The following is a 20210-nucleotide window of genomic DNA, read 5'->3' as shown; positions in this document are numbered from 1 at the left end:
TTGTTTTGTTTTTGTTTTTTTTAAAGTCACTGCCTTTTCTTCCTGCTTTATGTATTTGATTTTCATTAGTGGTGGGTTTTATTGTAGTTCTTTATATTTGTAGAGAACATAACTTAAAGGAAATTAAACTTCTATAAGTGGGATAAAACTCTCCGTGTTTAGTCAGATCGTTTATTTGATGTCATAACTATTATTTAACTACACAAATGAAACTGCTAAACTTTAGCATAAACAGGCCTGGTTCCAAGTCAGTGCAGAATGTTAAGGATTTAGTACCTGGGAGGCAACAGATTGTAGCGACCAATAGGGGGTGCTCCAGCGCTAGGCCTACCTGGGTCAAATAATGGCTTCAAGTTCTCTCTAGCCCGGTGCTCCTGGCGGCAAGTTACTTCATTTTCTTGAGGTTTCTTGTAAAATGTAAAGTGACTATCCCGATCTCCTAGTGTTATTGTGAGAATTAAAGGAAATAAAATGCCTTTTCCATGTGTAAATAATCAGTAAACAGTGGCTATCGTTCCTGGAATGCCCTTTTTACCAAGTGCTGTTAACACAATTTAAGAAAATTCAGTAACTGCTTGTGTTTGCATTCTCTATGGTTACTTCAAGGAATGTTTTCTTATTAAATGCGATAAAGTAATACATATGTGACAAGAAACTGCTGCTGTATGAAAAGCTGTCAGAAGTGGCAGAAAATTCTATTTGACCTCCGTGTTTATGAGAGTTTTATATCACCTCATTTGAATGAGAATATGAACCTGCACCCAATTTCTCCAGAATGCTTTATAAAGGAGATGTGATCTCTATTCTCTTGTGACAGAGGGTTAAAAAGGACCAGAGTGTTTTCAGGTACAAGTTACAAAGGAAAAGGAAAGCAACATGGTACTTCGTTTTGGCCTTTGAGCTCTCCCAGGGAAACGATGGGAATCCTGGTACCCTCATTCTTTTAGATAAATGTGCAAAAAGCAGAAGATGTGGGGGGAATTTACTCCTTGGTGGATGGATGTGGGAGTATAAGTGAAGACGAAAATGAAATGAAAACAAGAGCACCTTGCTGGAACTCCCTTTCTCTAATCCATTTGCTTTACTATCGCTATTAAGGATTTTTTATGTATAGGCTGATCTCAAACCGGGGTGTTACTTTGTTAAATAGTAACCATGCCAAAGCTTCTAATACTCTTACGACAAAACCCAAAGCATAAACAGGCACTTAAAACAGGTATGTTTCTCCCAAAATGTTAAATTAGGAGTGACTAAAAGAGCCAGATTACTCATGAAAAATGGGGAATAAAAGATAAATTCTTAAATCAGATTTAAACAACCAGATGAAATACCCATGCTTTGCTAATCTGCTTTATCCCTTCTTGGAATAAATTATTTATTAGACTGAATGTGGAAGCTCTGGGGGACCTTGGGATGTTCTTGAAATATGTTTGAACTGTCAATTTTGTGCTAAATGTAGGTATAAAATAACATTTCATATCATTCAGAAAGTTTATAAGGTTTCACAATCAGTGTTTTAACACAGAAATCTGTTTATTAAACCCAACAAAACAGAGAAAATTATACCAGCCCTCAGTTTTTGAATTTTCATTTAAATAAGCAAACTCTAAATCCACACCTTAAAAGATGTTTGTGCATCTATGTATTTCCAAAATACTCATATTTCAATAAGATTTTCACATTATATTCACCAACAGTATCACAAAAGTTCTTTTTTGTTTTTTTGTTTTTTGTTTACGTAACTGTAAGGAACAGTAATTCTAGAAACACTAGAAGAAAAGAGCATAGCAATGTCCACAGTTACAAGAAAAAGTGCACATTACTTGGTCACAATCACAGTCATTACTTGAAAAACTATGTAACAAGTAGTTAAGAAATATCACTGATGTCTTCAACTTATTATCAAAAACCAAATGACATAAATTTTACATGAAATAAGGCAAATTCAGGAATGCACAAAGAACCTGTAATCAAACCGAAGCCAAACAACAGAAAAAAATTGTACAAGAAGCGTAAACTGATGTGCTCCTCCCTAAATATTTAAAAAATAGGCTTGCCTCAGTGCACAAAGAAAACACCATTCATGTGTATTCAACACTATAAAATAAGGAAGAAGGGCAAAATATGGGGAAGAGGAGGGGACAGTTCATTGTAGATTGCAGCTGCATCCACTGAGAGTTCTTTACATCATTTTTACCTACAACTGTAAATTATACAAATTATATCAGGAGAGGTAATGGTCTTTTTGGGAACTATTTCTGAAAGAGAGAAAAGAAAACTACACAGAAGAGTGCAAATTTTCAGATTGTCACTTGCAACCTCTTTAACATTCAGTCATCGACATCCAATGGCTGCTAGAGGGATGCCCATAAGACAGCAGCGGCAATCTGGGGAGAGCAGCTGTAAGAAATCAAGGTGTCATTTTTTTTTCAATGATATGTCTTTTTCAATATTAAAAAATTCTGTGGTGAAAACCGCTATGGTAAAGCTGCAATGGTGAGTGGGATGCTTGAGACCAGCATGAGTGCAGAAACGCAGGCTTCTCTTGGAAGTAGTTCCTGATGCGACGATTTAAAGAACGTAGGCAAGGGTATTTTTTTCCCCCAGCATCAAGTGTTATTTTTGTAGAAAGAATTTGGAAAGAGAAGGCGAAGGGAGGTGGAAAAGGTACTTACAGTAGTTTCTCAAAACAGTTTTCTTTTAGGACCTATGAAAAAGTTACCAAAGTAAAAATGACAATTCTGAATGAAAAACAAGTTTTCTTTTTATAAAAATTACATATTTTTTTAAAATACAAGATCCTTTTCATTGTTATATCCTGTAGCAATGAGAAATTTTGGCTTTTTTTTTTTTTTTTTTTTTGCCATATACTGCAGCTTTCAGTCCAGTAAGTCAGTAGCAAATTCCACTAATATTTCAGTTGGATCTTGAACTACTTTTTATACCACAAGCTTCTTCTGTTTTATCCTTGAATTAGGAATATACAGCCTTTTTTTTTTTTGCCCCAGGTATTTATGCTGGCACACTGAAACAAAAAACAGTAGGCTGGACACATTAAAGTATCTCAAGTACTTCAGAGGCCAGAGTTCCTTTGAAGCACCTAAACACATCACTTTATGGATCAAGGACAATGTGGCATAATGGAAATATTTCTCTTAAGACTGTGCAGTAAGACCAGACGCATCTCTGCTGGGAAATCAAAACGTCATTAGTGGAAACTGCAAATTTAAACCTCAGTGAAGAGGATCGTCGCTGGACTCAGTTCTGTTGTAAAATAAGATTTTCCAGTTCATCTGCGGAACGCAATAAAAATGCAGCGGATTCCCGATATCCTGCAACCAGCTGTCTCACTGCATTGATTTCAGTTGGACTCAGCTGGGGTCTGGAGCTCGAACTGCTGGAGGATCCCGAGCTGGTCGCCAACTGCCTCTTCATGCTGAGATCAGTGGGTCCTAGAAAAAATCAGCACAAATTAGACATGGACAGTTTTTCTTCTAGTATCTTGAACATGAGCACTAAATAAATTAGTGTTGATTTAATTCACCTATTCTTTCGTGAGAAGCTACTGATACCCTTAATCAAATACATCTGCTCTCAGAAAGATGGAAGAGCAGCACGATGGGAAAAGAGTGGCTGGATTTTCTTAGACTCCTGGCCGAGACTCTGGCGGTCACTTCTGATTATAGAAAGACAGTGAAGAAATTCTCTTAACATGTGCTTTTTGGGAAATTCAATGTTAAGTCCACCTTCCACAAGTAGAAGCTTCTCTGGAGTAGTAGAAAATGAGGGAATCCCATTTTTTGTTTGCTACATTCGATAACAAATAATTTGGACCCCACCAATTCAGAAATGAAAAGAGCCTACATGGTGAGGCTAATGACCCTAGATTACAAACTTTTCAATTTAGAACAGAGAAAACTGAGGACTGCGGGGGTTCGATGACACGTTTAGAGGTCAATAACTTTTAAGTGGCACAATAGGGACGTGAATTGCATATTTTTTTCATTTCAGGCCACTGCTTTTTCCACCAGGTTGATTAGTATTTAAAAATGTGAATATATTAGACTGAAGTTTGCTTTCAAAGTGTATTGTAAATATATGATTAGTACAAACCATACCACAAAGAAACTAGACTTGGAATACTGCTTTAGGTTTTTTTTTTTTTTCTTTTAAACATCTTTACTGGGGTATAATTGCTTTACAATGGTGTGTTAGTTTCTGCTTTATAACAAAGTGAATCAGTTATACCTATACCTATGTTCCCATCTCTTCCCTCTTGCATCTCCCTCCCTCCACCCTCCCTATCCCACCCCTCCAGGCGGTCACAAAGCACCGAGCCGATATCCCTGTGCCATGCGGCTGCTTCCCACTAGCTATCTACCTTATGTTTGGTAGTGTATATATGTCCATGCCTCTCTCTCGCCCTGTCACAGCTCACCCTTCCCCCTCCCCATATCCTCAAGTCCGTTCTCCAGTAGGTCTGTGTCTTTATTCCTGTCTTAGCCTTAGGTTCATGACATTTTTTTTTCTTAAATTCCATATATATGTGTTAGCATACGGTATTTGTCTTTTTCTTTCTGACTTACTTCACTCTGTATGACAGACTCTAGGTCTATCCACCTCATTACAAATAGCTCAATTTCGTTTCTTTTTATGGCTGAGTAATATTCCATTGTATATATGTGCCACATCTTCTTTATCCATTCATCCGATGATGGACACTTACGTTGTTTCCATCTCCTAGCTATTGTAAATAGAGCTGCAATGAACATTTTGGTACATGACTCTTTTTGAATTTTGGTTTTCTCAGGGTATATGTCCAGTAGTGGGATTGCTGGGTCATATGGTAGTTCTATTTGTAGTTTTTTAAGGAACCTCCATACTGTTCTCCATAGTAGTTGAACCAATTCACATTCCCACCAGCAGTGCAAGAGTGTCCCCTTTTCTCCACACCATCTCCAGCATTTGTTGTTTCTAGATTTTTTGATGATGGCCATTCTGACTGGTGTGAGATGATATCTCATTGTAGTTTTGATTTGCATTTCTCTAATGATTAATGATGTTGAGCATCCTTTCATGTGCTTGTTGACAGTCTGTATATGTTCTTTGGAGAAATCTCTATTTAGGTCTTCTGCCCATTTTTGGATTGGGTTGTTTGTTTTTTTTGTTATTGAGCTGCATGAGCTGCTTGTAAATTTTGGAGATTAATCCTTTGTCAGTTGCTTCATTTGCAAATATTTTCTCCCATTCTGAGGGTTGTCTTTTGGTCTTGTTTATGGTTTCCTTTGCTGTGCAAAAGCTTTGAAGTTTCATTAGGTCCCATTTGTTTAGTTTTGTTTATATTTCCATTTCTCTAGGCGGTGGGTCAGAAAGGATCTTGCTGTGATTTATGTCATAGAGTGTTCTGCCTATGTTTTCCTCTAACAGTTTGATAGTTTCTGGCCTTACATTTAGGTCTTTAATCCATTTTGAGCTTATTTTTGTGTATGGTGTTAGGGAGTGATCTAATCTCATACTTTTACATGCACCTGTCCAGTTTTCCCAGCACCACTTATTGAAGAGGCTGTCCTTTCTCCACTGTACATTCCTGCCACCTTTATCAAAGATAAGGTGTCCATATGTGCATGGGTTTATCTCTGGGCTTTCTATCCTGTTCCATTGATCTTTCTGTTTTTGTGCCAGTACCATACTGTCTTGATTACTGTTGCTTTGTAGTATAGTGTGAAGTCAGGGAGCCTGATTCCTCCAGCTCCGTTTTTCGTTCTCAAGATTGCTTTGGCTATTTGGGGTCTTTTGTGTTTCCATACAAATTGTGAAATTTTTGGTTCTAGTTCTGTGAAAAATGCCAGTGGTAGTTTGATAGGGATTGCATTGAATCTATAGATTGCTTTGGATAGTAGAGTCATTTTCACAATGTTGATTCTTCCAATCCACGAACATGGTATATCTCTCCATCTATTTGTATCATCTTTAATTGCTTTGATCAGTGTATTATAATTTTCTGCATACAGGTCTTTTGTCTCCTTAGGTAGGTTTATTCCTAGATATTTTATTCTTTTTGTTGCAATGGTAAATGGGAGTGTTTTCTTGATTTCACTTTCAGATTTTTCATCATTAGTATGTAGGAATGCCAGAGACTTCTGTGCATTAATTTTGTATCCTGCTACTATACTAAATTCATTGATTAGCTCTAGTAGTTTTCTGGTAGCATCTTTAGGATTCTCTATGTATAGTATCATGTCATCTGCAAACAGTGACAGCTTTACTTCTTCTTTTCCAATTTGGATTCCTTTTATTTCCTTTTCTTCTCCGATTGCTGTGGTTAAAACTTCCAAAACTATGTTGAATAAGAGTGGTGAGAGTGGGCAACCTTGTCTTCTTCCTGATCTTAGTGGAAATGCTTTCAGTTTTTCACCATTGAGGATGATGTTGGCTGTGAGTTTGTCATATTTGGCCTTTATTATGTTGAGGAAAGTTCCCTCTATGCCTACTTTCAGGAGGGTTTTTATCATAAATGGGTGTTGAATTTTGTCAAAAGCTTTCTCTGCATCTATTGAAATGATCATATGGTTTCTCTCCTTCAATTTGTTAATAAGGTTTATCATATTGATAGATTTGTGTATATTGAAGAATCCTTGCATTCCTGGAATAAACCCCACTTGATCATGGTGTATGATCCTTTTAATGTGCTGTTGGATTCTGTTTGCTAGTATTTTGTTGAGGATTTTTGCATCTATGTTCATCAGTGATATTGGCCTGTAGTTTTCTTTCTTTGTGACATCCTTGTCTGGTTTTGGTATCAAGGTGATGGTGGCCTCGTAGAAGGAATTTAGGAGGGCCCCTCCCTCTGCTCTATTTTGGAAGTGTTTGAGAAGGATAGGTGTTAGCTCTTCTCTAAATGTTTGATAGAATTCGCCTGTGAAGCCATCTGGTCCTGGGCTTTTGTTTGTTGGAAGATTTTAAATCATAGTTTCAATTTCAGTGCTTGTGATTGGTCTGTTCATATTTTCTATTTCTTCCTGATTCAGTCTTGTCAGGTTGTGCATTTCTAAGAATTTGTCCATTTCTCCCAGATTGTCCATTTTATTGGCATAGAGTTGCTTGTAGTAATCTCTCGTGATCTTTTTTATTTCTGCAGTGTCAGTTGTTACTTCTCCTTTTTCATTTCTAATTCTATTGATCTGAGTCTTCTCCCTTTTTTTCTTGATGAGTCTGGCTAATGGTTTATCTATTTGTTTATCTTCTCAAAGAACCAGATTTTAGTTTTATTGATCTTTGCTATCGTTTCCTTCATTTCTTTTTCTTTTATTTCTGATCTGCTTTGGGGTTTTTTTGTTCTTCTTTCTCTAATTGCTTGAGGTGCAAGGTTAGGTTGTTTATTCGAGATGTTTCCTGCTTCTTAAGGTGGGCTTGTATTGCCAGAAACTTCCCCCTTAGAACTGCTTTTGCTGCATCCCATAGGTTTTGGGTCGTTGTGTCTCCATTGTCATTTGTTTCTAGGTATTTTTTGATTTCCTCTTTGATTTCTTCAGTGATCACTTCGTTATTAAGTAGTGTATTGTTGGGCTTCCCTGGTGGCGCAGTGGTTGAGAATCTGCCTGCTGATGCAGGGGACACGGGTTCGAGCCCTGGTCTGGGAGGATCCCACATGCCGCAGAGCGGCTGGGCCCATGAGCCACAACTACTGAGCCTGCGTGTCTGGAGCCTGTGCTCCGCAACAAGAAAGGCCGCGATAGTGAGAGGCCCGTGCACTGCGATGAAGAGTGGCCCCTGCTTGCCACAACTAGAGAAAGCCCTCGCACAGAAATGAAGACCCAACACAGCAAAAATTAATTAATTAATTAATAAACTGAAGGTGCCTTGTAGGCACAGACTATTAAAAAAAAAAAAAAAAAGTAGTGTATTGTTTAGCCTCCATGTGTTTGTATTTTTTACAGATCTTTTCCTGTAATTGATATCTAGTCTCATGGCGTTGTGGTCGGAAAAGATACTTGATGCAATTTCAATTTTCTTATATTTACCAAGGCTTGATTTGTGACCCAAGATATGATCTATCCTGGAGAATGTTCCATGAGTACTTGAGAAAAATGTGTATTCTGTTGTTTTTGGATGGAGTGTCCTATAGATATCAATTAAGTGCATCTTGTTTAATGTGTCATTTAAAGCTTGTGTTTCCTTATTTATTTTCATTTTGGATGATCTGTCCATTGGTGAAAGTGGGGTGTTAAAGTCCCCTAGTATGAATGGGTTACTGTCGATTTTCCCTTTTATGGCTGTTAGTATTTGCCTTATGTATTGAGGTGCTCCTATATTGGGTGCATAAATATTCACAATTGTTATATCTTCTTCTTGGATCGATCTCTTGATCATTATATAGTGTCCTTCTTTGTCTCTTCTAATAGTCTTTATTTTAAAGTCTGTTTTGTCTGATATGAGAATTGCTACTCCAGCTTTCTTTTGGTTTCCATTTGCATGGAATATCGTTTTCCATCCCCTTACTTTCAGTCTGTATGTGTCTCTAGGTCTGAAGTGGGTCTCTTGTAGACAGTATATATAAGGGTCTTGTTTTTGTATCCATTCAGCCAATCTGTGTCTTTTGGTAGGAGCATTTAGTCGATTTACATTTACGGTAATTATCGATATGTATGTTCCTATTCCCATTTTCTAAATTGTTTTGGGTTCCTTATTATAGGTCTTTTCCTTCTCTTGTGTTTCTTGTCTAGAGAAGTTCCTTTAGCATTTGTTGTAAAGCTGGTTTTGTGGTGCTGAACTCTCTCAGCTTTTGCTTGTCTGTAAAGGTTTTAATTTCTCCATCAAATCTGAATGAGATCCTTGCTGGGTAGAGTAATCTTGGTTGCAGGTTTATCTCCTTCATCACTTTCAGTATGTCCTGCCACTCGCTTCTGGCTTGCAGGGTTTCAGCTGAGAGATCTGCTGTTAACCTTATGGGGATTCCCTTGTGTGTTATTTGTTGTTTTTCCCTTGCTGCTTTTAATATGCTTTCTTTGTATTTAATTTTTAAAAGTTTGATTAATATGTGTGTTGGCGTATTTCTCCTTGGATTTATCCTGTATGGGACTCTCTGTGCTTCTTGGACTTGATTAAGTATTTCCTTTCCCATATTAGGGAAGTTTTCAACTATAATCTCTTCAAATATTTTCTCAGTCCCTTTCTTTTTCTCTTCTTCTTATGGAACCCCTATAATTCGAATGTTGGTGCATTTAATGTTGTCCCAGAGGTCTCTGAGACTGTCCTCAGTTCTTTTCGTTCTTTTTTCTTTATTCTGCTCTGCAGTAGTTATTTCCACTATTTTATCTTCCAGGTCACTTATCCGTTCTTCTGCCTCAGTTATTCTGCTATTGATCCCATCTAGAGTACTTTTAATTTCATTTATTGTGTTTTTCATCGTTGCTTGTTTCATCTTTATGGCTTCTAGGTCCTTGTTAAATGTTTCTTGCATTTTGTCCATTCTATTTCCAAGATTTTGGATCATCTTTACTATCATTATTCTGAATTCTTTTTCAGGTAGACTGCCTATTTCCTCTTCATTTGTTAGGTCTGGTGGGTTTTTATTTTGCTCCTTCATCTGCTGTGTGTTTTTCTGTCTTCTCATTTTGCTTATCTTCCTGTGTTTGGGGTCTCCTTTTTGCAGGCTGCAGGTTCATAGTTCCCGTTGTTTTTGATGTCTGTCTCCAGTGGCTAAGGTTGGTTCAGTAGGTTGTGTAGGCTTCCTGGTGGAGGTGACTAGTGCCTGTGTTCTGGTGGATAAGTCTGGATCTTGTCTCTCTAGTGGGCAGGTCCATGTCTGGTGGTGTGTTTTGGGGTGTCTGTGGACTTATTATGATTTTAGGCAGCCTCTCTGCTAATGGGTGGGGTTGTGTTCCTGTTTTGCTAGTTGTTTGGCATAGGTTGTCCAGCACTGTAGTTTGCTGGTCATTGAGTGAAGCTGGGTGCTGGTGTTAAGATGGAGGTCTCTGGGAGATTTTCACTGTTTGATATTATGTGGAGCTGGGAGGTCTCTTGTTGACCAGTGTCCTGAAGTTGGCTCTCCCACCTCAGAGGCAGAGCCCTGACTCCTGGCTGGACACCAAGAGCCTTTCATCTACACGGCTGTTCTTATCCTCACCCACCAGCTCCAGCCTGGATGGCCTCCTCCTCGGTGAAAATAGCAGCTTCACCACTTACTAGCTGTGTGATCTTAGGCAGCTTACTTAACCTCTCTATGCCCTAGTTTCCAATTCTGGAATACGTCATATTCTGAGCATCCCTGCAGGCTGCTGCTGGATGCGTCCCTGTCCCTGGGTCGTGGGCCCGGTGAGATCCAGAGAAAGAAGTCCCACGACTTCACAGCCAGCTGTGTCCACTCGTCCGCTCCTGCTTTAGGTATTGTTAAATACTTATTTAACAATATTTATTTGCACAAAACACTCATGTGTCAACACGTTTTCCTCACATATATTTAACTAAATCATATAGGTCTGCTTTTTGATGACATTTTTGTAAATTTTTACTGAAAAATAATTTATTAAGTGATTTAAAACTCTTGAAGCATTTGTGTTAAGATTCTTTGTATGATTACTCTTAGATTATTATATTAGGTATTTATTATATACCTAAGCATTCATTTTTATATTTCTTACCTTTTGTTAAGCAATTGCTATAATTATTAAATTTGCAGTAATAAATTTAAAATCCTTGAAAAATATTACTAAGTACATAACTAAAGGCATGCTCCAAAACTGTAGTGATTCTATAACTTGAAAGTATTTTAACAGATTTTTTCCTAAACATGTTATAAATTTTCAGATAGTAGTATTCATTTCATGAACTAAAATGAAGGTTGTTATTTTATCTAGAATTCTAGTTCTTCTTGAGGCATAATGGAGACAGGTCAAGATCCATCCCCTTACACCCTCTCTCCCAAAGGGAGAGAAGGATTCTTCTGTCAGCTAGGAGACAGATGTCCCATAAGAGGGAAGTAGCTTCACTTGGAATTTAATTATGAGAGAGACAGGAGTAGCACTCAAACTCTGACATCTGAGAGAAACTTATCTCCACTTCTGCCATGGCCTTTTCAAAGCTTTGGTTTTCTAGCAGGAGTCGGCTGCCATTTGATCTCCTGTTCACAAAATCATGACACAGATATAACAAGCCGAAAGGGAGAGATGCAGGGATGTTACACTTGCAAATAGGAATACCGTACAAGCAAACCATTAACAGCAACTGTTTGGGAAATTCTGAGCGGATTAAGAAACCATCATGACATAATAGGAGTTTGGGTCTCTGAATGAACCAACTTTAAATTTTACTTCTTTCCTTTACATTCAAGAATCCTAGTACAAATCTTATTTATCTATATATTTATTTATTTGAAGTATAGATGATCTACAATGTGTTAACTTCTGTACAGAAAAGTGATTCATTTATATATATATGTGTGTATATATATATATACACATATACATATATTCTTTCATATTATTTTCCATTATGGTTTATCACAGGATATTGAATACAGTTCTCTGAGCTATAGAGTAGGACCTTGTCATTTATCTATTCTATATATAATAGTTTGCATCTGCTAATCCCAAACTTCCAACCCATCCCTCCCCCACCTCCCTCCCCCATTGGCAACTGCAAGTCTGTTCTCTACCTAGTACAAATCTTTATGAAAGAATTTTCCTCTCAGTTATGTAGGTACCTAGTGTCTGGCTGATTGTCATTATTTCATTAGAAGGTGTAACATTTTGTGATGGTTTTGCTGTCCTGCCAAGTTGCTGACTAGCATCTTGAACTGGAATTGAGAAAGGGTGGGGTGAGGGCTCCGGTTCTTTTTGGGGTGAGAGAGGTTGTGCTTTTATTCTAATATTGCAGTTTATGGATTATTCTCCACCTCTGGCTCAAAGGTGTACACCTCCAAACTGAGACATGGCTTTCGCTTTCTTTCAGATTTTTATTAACATAGGCAAACTCTAGATAGCTCAGTAATTGAGAAGCCATTCACAGCTCTGCTAGTTTTTGTTCTGGAAGAAAGTTAACTTCATTATCTTGGTTTCTTTTAGATCTACAGGATCAGGGTTGAGAATATAAATCAAAAGTACAAGAAATTCTTTTTGCTGAATGTTGATTATTCAGATCATCAAAGTTATGAGGTTGGATAGTGAAGCAAAAAAAAAAATTAAAATATTCACAAATGAATAAATTATTTAACTAGTGACTGCTTAAACAGTCCTGCCCTGTTTGTCACTAATTTTCATTTCTGCCTCATTGAGTCAATGTCATACTTGACTGGTTTGGCCTAACTCAAACAATACAATGTAATTAAAATGCATGTAAACTATAAAGCAAAATTTCAAATTTTATGAAGTTGCTGAATTTAAAGAAGTTGAGAAAAGTATTCTTGCAGACCTGATCAAATCACAGACAAGGCCACTGAAATGTATGGTTCTGGAAGAGCAGGACCAGTTAATAAGAAAATGAGCAAGGAAAATGACCCACTAGATGCTTCAAGAGAAAATGATTTGAATATCTAGTATTAAGGCACATATTCAGGAAAATTGACAAGGCCAATTTTATATAAGTACAGCTGACCCTTCAACAGGTGAGGGTTAAAGGCGTCCACCCTCTGCCATGGTTGAAAATCTGCCCTCTGTATCTCTGGTTCCTCCACCTGTGTGGATTCAGTCAACTGCAAATAGTGTAGGTCTGTAGTATTTGCTATTGAAAAAAAAAATCTGTGTAAGAGGATCCACATAGTTGAAACCCACATTGTTCAAGGGTCAACTGTACTTACTTGTAACCCAAATGATGCAGACCTTCTTAATGTTCATTCTGAAAAGCTGAACAAGAAATAAAAGATATTTCATGCCAACATACAATGTTGTTAGAAAAATTTAAGACCCACTAAAATCAACCCTTGATTTATTTTTTAAGGTTTGGGGGGACAATTAAATTATAAGCAAATTCCAATTAAATGAAAATATAGATCCATAATTCTTTATTTTTTAAATTAAATATCAATTGAATACTTTCCCCCTATTTATGTTCATTTTTGGCCCCTGTTTTAATTAGATTTACCTTTCTGGTCCTATTTTGGTGTCAATTATCCACAGATAATAGAAAGCCCTGGACAAAGTTTTGTTGTGTTTTTTAAAAACTTTGATAACCATTTTTATTATATGTACTGAGGAAGAATGCAAGACCCATGAAGGCAGGCACCCTTTGTGTCTTACCACATTGTTCTAGGTAGCTGTGGTGGTGCATGGCATAAAATAAGGCTCAATAAATATTTGTGTAACAAATGAATGATAAATGCCAGGTACTTTCTACAGCTAACACTCAAGAAACGGAGAATGAGTGATGTCATTGATAATACCCAATTATGGTTAAATGAAAACTAGTTAGACATGGAAAATAGTAGATTTGGTGTAACTTATTCAAGTAAAGTTACCTCTAATATATGGGAATATTAGTATTGCTCTGAAAGTTATCATCTGAAATTGTGGAAAAATAAGTAGAATTGCTTATAACAGTACTTTCCATGTGAATTGTTGCTGAAAAAGAGAATAATAGTTACTGTCCATTGCCTAAATAATGTTTTCCCACTAAATGTTACAATGAGTATTGAGTTGGACATAAAAACGTCCTAACTGCATGCAACCTTCTCCTACTTCCCCTCCTTTACCTACAACCTCTACTCCCAAGTCATGCACTCTGAAATGTTTGGATAACTGGCAATTCATTTAACAATTTTAAATACGTTTTCAGATTCATGCTTTTAAGCATGATGGGCCAGATAGTAAATATTTTAATCATTACAGGTCAAGAGGCATTTAGGTACTCATAGTTAAAAAGTTTTGTGAGAATTTACTTTCTTTATTGAGATATAATTGACATATAACATTATTTCAGGTGTACAATATAATGATTCAATATTTGTATATAATGCTAAATGATCACCACAATAAGTCTAGTTAACATCCATTATCACACATTGTTACAAACTTTTTTTTCTTCAGATGAGAACTTTTAAGATCTACTCTCTTAGCAACTTTCAAATATATCAATACAACACAGTGTTAGTAACTGTCGTCACCATGCTGTACACGACATCCTCATGACTAACTTGTAACTTGAAGTCTGTCCCTTTTGATAATCTTCACCCATTTCACTCACCCGCCCAGCCACCAATATGTTCTCTATATCTATGAGCTTGTTTTCATGTTTGTTTGTTTTTTTCCAATTCTGCATGAATTGAGATCAAACAGTATTTGTCTTTCTCTGAGTTATTTCACTTAGCATAATGCCCTCAGGGTCCATCCATGTTGTCACAAATGGCAAGACTTCCTTTTCTTTTTATGGCTAAATCAAATTCCATTGTGTGTGTGTGTACTTATAATTATATATTTATAATTTTATATATTATAAAATTATATGTATAATTATATATGTAAGTATGGTTATATAATTATATGTATTCATAAATATATATATAATTTTATATATATATAAAATTACATTTTCTTGATCCACCCATCTATCAATGGACAGTTGCTTCCATGTCTTGGCTATTGTAAATAACGCTGTGATGAACATGGGGCTGCAGCTATCTTTTCAGATTAGTGTTTTCATTTCCTTTGGATACATACCCAGAAGTGGAATTGTTGGATCATATGGTAGGGAGGTATTCAAATGTGTCTGATTCAGGATAAAATATAAACACATCTTATTAGAAATTTCTTTTAGATTTTACTGTTATGCCTTCAAATAAAGTCTTTTGTTAAAGACCAAAAAAAATCTGGTCTTATGCCATATGTAAATGACTTGTTTGGTTTAGGTTTGCAGTAGAGAGGCCTTACAATTTAGGGAGGTGAGAGAGAAAAGCCAAAGTCCCTTGGATCCCAATGTGGCCCTTCTCAGAGCTCCTGCTCAGTGCTCTGGGAAGATGGTGAGGGAGGCTTTATATATATATAATGTACACACATATATGTATATAGGTATATAAAAATTTTTAATTTTGTTGAAGTATAGTTGATTGACAATGTTGTGTTAATCTCTTCTGTAAAGCAAAGTGACTCAGTTTATATATATATATTCTCTTCCATATTCTTTTCCGTCATAGTTCGTCACAGAATATTGAATATAGTTCCCTGTGCTATACAGTGGACCTTGTTGTTTATCCATCCTATATATAATAGTTTGCCTCTGCTAACCCCAAGCTCCCATCTCTTCCCTCCCTTATTCCCCCCTTCCCCTTGGCAAACACTAGTCTGTTTTTGTTTCATAGGTATGTTTATTTGTATCATATTTTAGATTCCACATACAAGTGATATATGGTGTTTGTCTTTCTTTTTCTGACTTCACTTAGTATGATAATCTCTAGGTCCATCCATGTCGCTGCAAATGGCATTATTTCGTTATTTCTGGCTAATATTCCATTGTATACCTATATATACCACATCTTTATCCATTCATTTGTAGATGGATATTTAGGTTGTTTGGCCATTGTAAATAGTGCTTCTATGAACACTGGGAGGTGCATGTATCTTTTTGAGTTAGAGTTTTCTGCAGGTATATGCCCAAGAGTGGGACTGCTAGGTGGTATGGTATGGTAACTCCATATTTAGTTTTTTTAAGGAAACTCCATACTGTTCTCCATAGTGGCTGTACCATTTACATTCCCACCAACAGTGTAGGAAGGTTCCCTTTTCTCCACACCCTCTCCAGCATTTGGTTATTTGTAGACTTTTTAATGATGGCCATTCTGACTAGTATGAGGTGGTATCTCACTGTAGTTTTGATTTGCATTTCTCTAATAATTAGCAATGTTGAGCATCTTTTCATGTGCCTATTGGCCATCTGTATGTCTTCTTTGGAGAAATGTCTACTTAGGTCTTCTGCCCATTTTTCGATTGGATTGTTTTTTTGCTGTTGAGTTGTATGAGCTGTTTGTATATTTTGGAAATTAAGCCCTTGTCAGTCATATCATTTGCAAATATTTTCTCCCATTCCATAGTTTGTCTCTTCATTTTGTTTATGGTTTCCTTTCTGTGCAAAAGCTTGTAAGTTTGATTAGGTCCTATTTGTTTATTTTTGTTCTTATTTCTATTGCCTTGGGAGACTGACCTAAGAAAACATCGGTACAATTTATGTAAGAGAATGTCTTGCCTATGATCTCTTCTAGGAGTTTTATAGTGTCATATTTTATGTTTAAGTCTTTAAGCCATTTTGAGTTTATTTTTGTGCATGGTGTGACGGTGTGTTCTAACTTCACTGATTTACATGCAGCTGTCCAACTTTCCCAGCACCACTTGCTGAAGAGATTGTCTTTTTTCCCATTTTATATTCTTGCCTCCTTTGTCATGGATTAATTGACCACAGGTGTGAGGGTTTTTTCTGTGCTCTTTATTCTGTTCCATTGATCTGTATGTCTGTTTTTGTGCCAATACCACAGTGTTTTGATTACTGTAGCTTTGTAGTATTGTCTGAAGTCTGGGAGGGTTATGCCTCCTGCTTTGTTCTTTTTCCTCAGGATTGCTTTGGCAATTCTGGGTCTTTTATGGTGCCATATAAATTTTAGGATTATTCTAGTTCTGTGAAAAATGTCTTGGGTAATTTGATTAGGATTGCATTAAATCTGTAGATTGCTTTGGGTAGTACTGCCCTTTTAACAATGTTCTTCCAATCCAGGAGCACAGAATATCTTTCCATTTCTTTGAATCATCTTAAATTTCCTTTATTGTTTTGTAGTTCTCAGCATATAAGTCTTTCACCTCCTTGATGAGGTTTATTCCTAAGTATTTTCTTTTTTTTAATGTGACTTTAAAAGGGATTGTTTGATTACATTCCCTTTCTGATATTTCATTGTTAGTGTAAAGAAATTAAAAATTTTTGTAAAACGGATAGGGGGTGGGAACCTGCTGTATAGTGCAGGGAGCTCAGCTCGGTGCTCTGTGATGACCTAGATGGGTGGGATGGCGGTGGGGTGGGAGGGAGGTCCAAGAGGGAGGGGATATATGTCTACATATAGCTGATTCACTTTGTTGTACAACAGAAACTAACACAACATTGTAAAGCAACTATACCCCGATTAAATATATATTTTATATATATATATATATATATATATATATATATATATAAAATGTTTAATGGGGACCTTGTTTAATGAAGAACAAAGTTGGTAGTACAGGTGAGAGCTGTGGGGGCTCAGAAGAAGGGGGGCAGAGAGGACTGCAGTGGTGGGAGAGTGAGCAGGACACTGCCTCCCAGCACCTGTCTCCTTGCTAGAAAGTCACACTGTCCTTTCTTGGAGTCTCTCTGCAGTCTGGTGGGACAGCAGAGCAGGATAACTTGCCCTATTTTATAATTGGAAAAACTGAGTTACAGACAGGTTCACTGGCTTTCCCAAAGCCACACAGGGTTACTGGTTTTTCTTCCTGTACCACTGTGGCCTAGCTCAGGAGAAATATTAGTAGTTGGATAGGGGAAGACAAATGTGCCCTTTAGGAATAGCAAACAAAGATGTGGAGACAAGCAGAAGTGAGCTGCATAGAGTGCTGGCTGGAGTCAAGTGGGGATACAGTTCAGGGGTACTTTTCTTTAAAGCCAGAATTTATTTCTGTTTAAAACTATCCAAGAGACTTGAAAAAGGCCCAATGTCCCAAAGATGTCTGGGTTTAATACAAGATTATACTGAAGTGGCGTCTCTTGGTTCCTCCTTTGCTAAAGCTTCAATTTGATCCTGGTTAATCGCATGCACTGATAATTCTTCTAGTTGGGTAGTGGTGATTTCCTCAGACTCCTGGCATCTTTCATAAGTGGCCATCAGTCTATGAACCAAACAAAAACAATACCAGAAACACTGGAGAAATGCTTGCAGTTTCTACTTGACATACTTCTTGCATTATTCTTTGAAACCAGGTCCTCTAATTATCAGCTTGGGCAGCTGAGATCATGATGAGTCTTATGTGGTATTGGGGTAAAGCTGGCCTCGTAAAAATGAGTTTGGAAGTGTTCCTATCTCTTCTGTTTTTTGGAAGAGTTTGAGGAGGATTGGTATTAGTTCTTCATTGACCGTTTGATAGAATTCATCAGTGAAAATGTCTGCTCCTAGACTTTTGTTTCATTGGAAGATTTTTGATTACTGATGTGATTGCCTTACCAGTAATTGGTCTACTCAGATTTTCTAGATCTTGATGATTCAGTCTTAGTAGGTTGTGTTTATAAGAAGTTTATCCATTTGTTCTCAGTTGTCCTATTTGTTGGCATGTAATTGTTCATAGTATGTTATCATCCTTTGTAGTTCTGTGATATCCTCTTTCATTTCTGACTCCATTTATTTGAGTCCACTCTTTTTTCTTAATAAGCCTAGATAAAAGTTTGCCAGTTTTATCTTTTCAAAAGAATAGCTCTTATTTTTATCTTTCTATTGTCTTTTTCACTTATTTCCACTCTGATCTTTGTTATTTCCTTCCTTCTGCTAACTTTGAGCTTAGTTTGTTCTTTTTCTAGTTCCTTGAGGTGTAGAGTTGTTTATTTGAGATCTTTCTTGTTTCTTGATGTAGGCATATATCACTATGGACTTCCCTATTAGAATTGCTTTTGCTGTATCCCATAAGCTTTGGTATGTTGTATTTTCATTTTCACTAGTCTTGAGGGTATTTTCTCATATCCCTTTTGATTTACTCTTTGACCCATTGGTTGTTAAGTAGCATGTGGCTTAATCTCCACATATTTGCCAATTTTCTAGTGTTTTTCTTGTAATTGATTTCTAATTTCATAACATTGTGGTTTTACCACTAACCTATCGAACTGTTGTGTGGTAGAGAAATTAGGATATTCAGATTCTGTTTCTGACAAAATTTCACAGAACTGATAATACTTAAATAGATGAGGACCAATGAAGTTTAAAGCTGATATTACTGCTTCAATAACACTTGATTCAAACGTTTTCCACATTGTATCTGCCAATGAATAGTTCAAGGAATAACCATATGCCTTATGTAAAAGGAAATTTTGTAATTTTATACAAATAAGCCTCATTTTGCTTCATACATCTTAGAAGATGCCACTTCAGATTGTACTGAATTAGTTTTTTCCTTAATTTTGAAAACACACTTAGCTAAAGTTGCTCTACTCATACTATTCATAGATGCTAATTCTTCTGTCACTTCAAACTCATCATTGATTCCTCAAATAAACAACAGAACAGTAGCAGAAACATCTCAATTTATTAAAAGACAGGGGAAACAACTTAAAATCAGTTGCCTTGTTTTTAACTGACTAATGATATTGCCAATATCTCAATTTCTTCAACCCCCAAAGCACTGTTTTTGTTATACTACTAATAGTCAAAGAAGTTTATTTTCTCTGGACATATGTCTTCAGCTGCTACAGTCCAACACAACTTAATAAATTCACCATCAGTAAGTGAAGTGATTTTTCTGGCTTGCCTAATATATGGACCACTTGGAAACTTACTTTGGTTGCAGGTTCATTTTCATTTTATATTTTGATCAGGTGTTCAAGAGGTATTTTATTGATAGTATTTTTGTACTTTTCTGCCAAATGGTGAAAAAAATAGGCATTATTCTTCAGCATCTCAGCTAAATTAGCTAATGTATATAAAGCATCAAGCATAGGGCCTGGGTTATAGCAGATATACACAACCAGACTCAATGTGCTAATGAATTACTTTTATATTCACAAGTGATTGCAATATAATTTGCTTTTCTAATACTATTCTTGATGGTAGGATTACAGTAGCATCCTGTCCTTGGGTGTTTTCCATTTCTTTTTCTTTCCTCTCTTTTAGATCTGTTTGTCTAAATGAAGATTTTCTAGTCATTGAAGTTCTGGTAAAACTCATTTGTAAAACTATGTGAATATGATTTTTTAATAATGGGTAGATTTTTATAATACTGATTCAAGTTAATCAATTGGAATAGCTATTCCTTTTAGAGTCAATATTGGTCAATTATATTTTTGTAAAAGAGTCATATCTCTAAATTTTCAAATATACTTGCATAAAGTCATAAATATTTTATTATTTTTTATGCTTCCTTTCTCTTAGTTCATCTTGCCCGATATTTTTAAAGTCCTTTCAAAGATTCTGCTTTTGATTTTATTGATCTTCTCTATTGTGTCTTTGTTTTCTATTTAATTTCTCCATTTATTTTCTTCTATATGCCACATTTTCTCTGATCTGT

The 20210-nt window shown here is 36.3% G+C and overlaps 1 protein-coding gene across 12 annotated transcripts in view; it reads right to left on the bottom strand.

The window, feature by feature from the left end:
• Window positions 1-1514: 1514 nt before the first annotated feature.
• Window positions 1515-20210, bottom strand: part of NOL4 (nucleolar protein 4) — a 401358-nt gene continuing 382662 nt past the window's right edge. For 11 of the 12 annotated variants that reach the window (XM_032602667.1, XM_032602660.1, XM_032602664.1 and 8 more), the window contains one exon: window positions 1515-3452. In XM_032602667.1, the coding sequence (XP_032458558.1) occupies window positions 3259-3452 (194 nt within the window). In that variant the 3' untranslated portion in view covers window positions 1515-3258. The remainder of the gene's footprint in view (window positions 3453-20210) is intronic. The other variant, XM_032602670.1, reaches the window with a different exon arrangement.

This window comes from Phocoena sinus, chromosome 14, assembly GCF_008692025.1.
Source record: "Phocoena sinus isolate mPhoSin1 chromosome 14, mPhoSin1.pri, whole genome shotgun sequence".
Lineage (NCBI taxonomy): Eukaryota > Metazoa > Chordata > Mammalia > Artiodactyla > Phocoenidae > Phocoena > Phocoena sinus.
The sequence above is the reverse complement of the archived record's forward strand: the minus strand, read 5'-3'. Positions and strand labels throughout refer to the sequence as shown.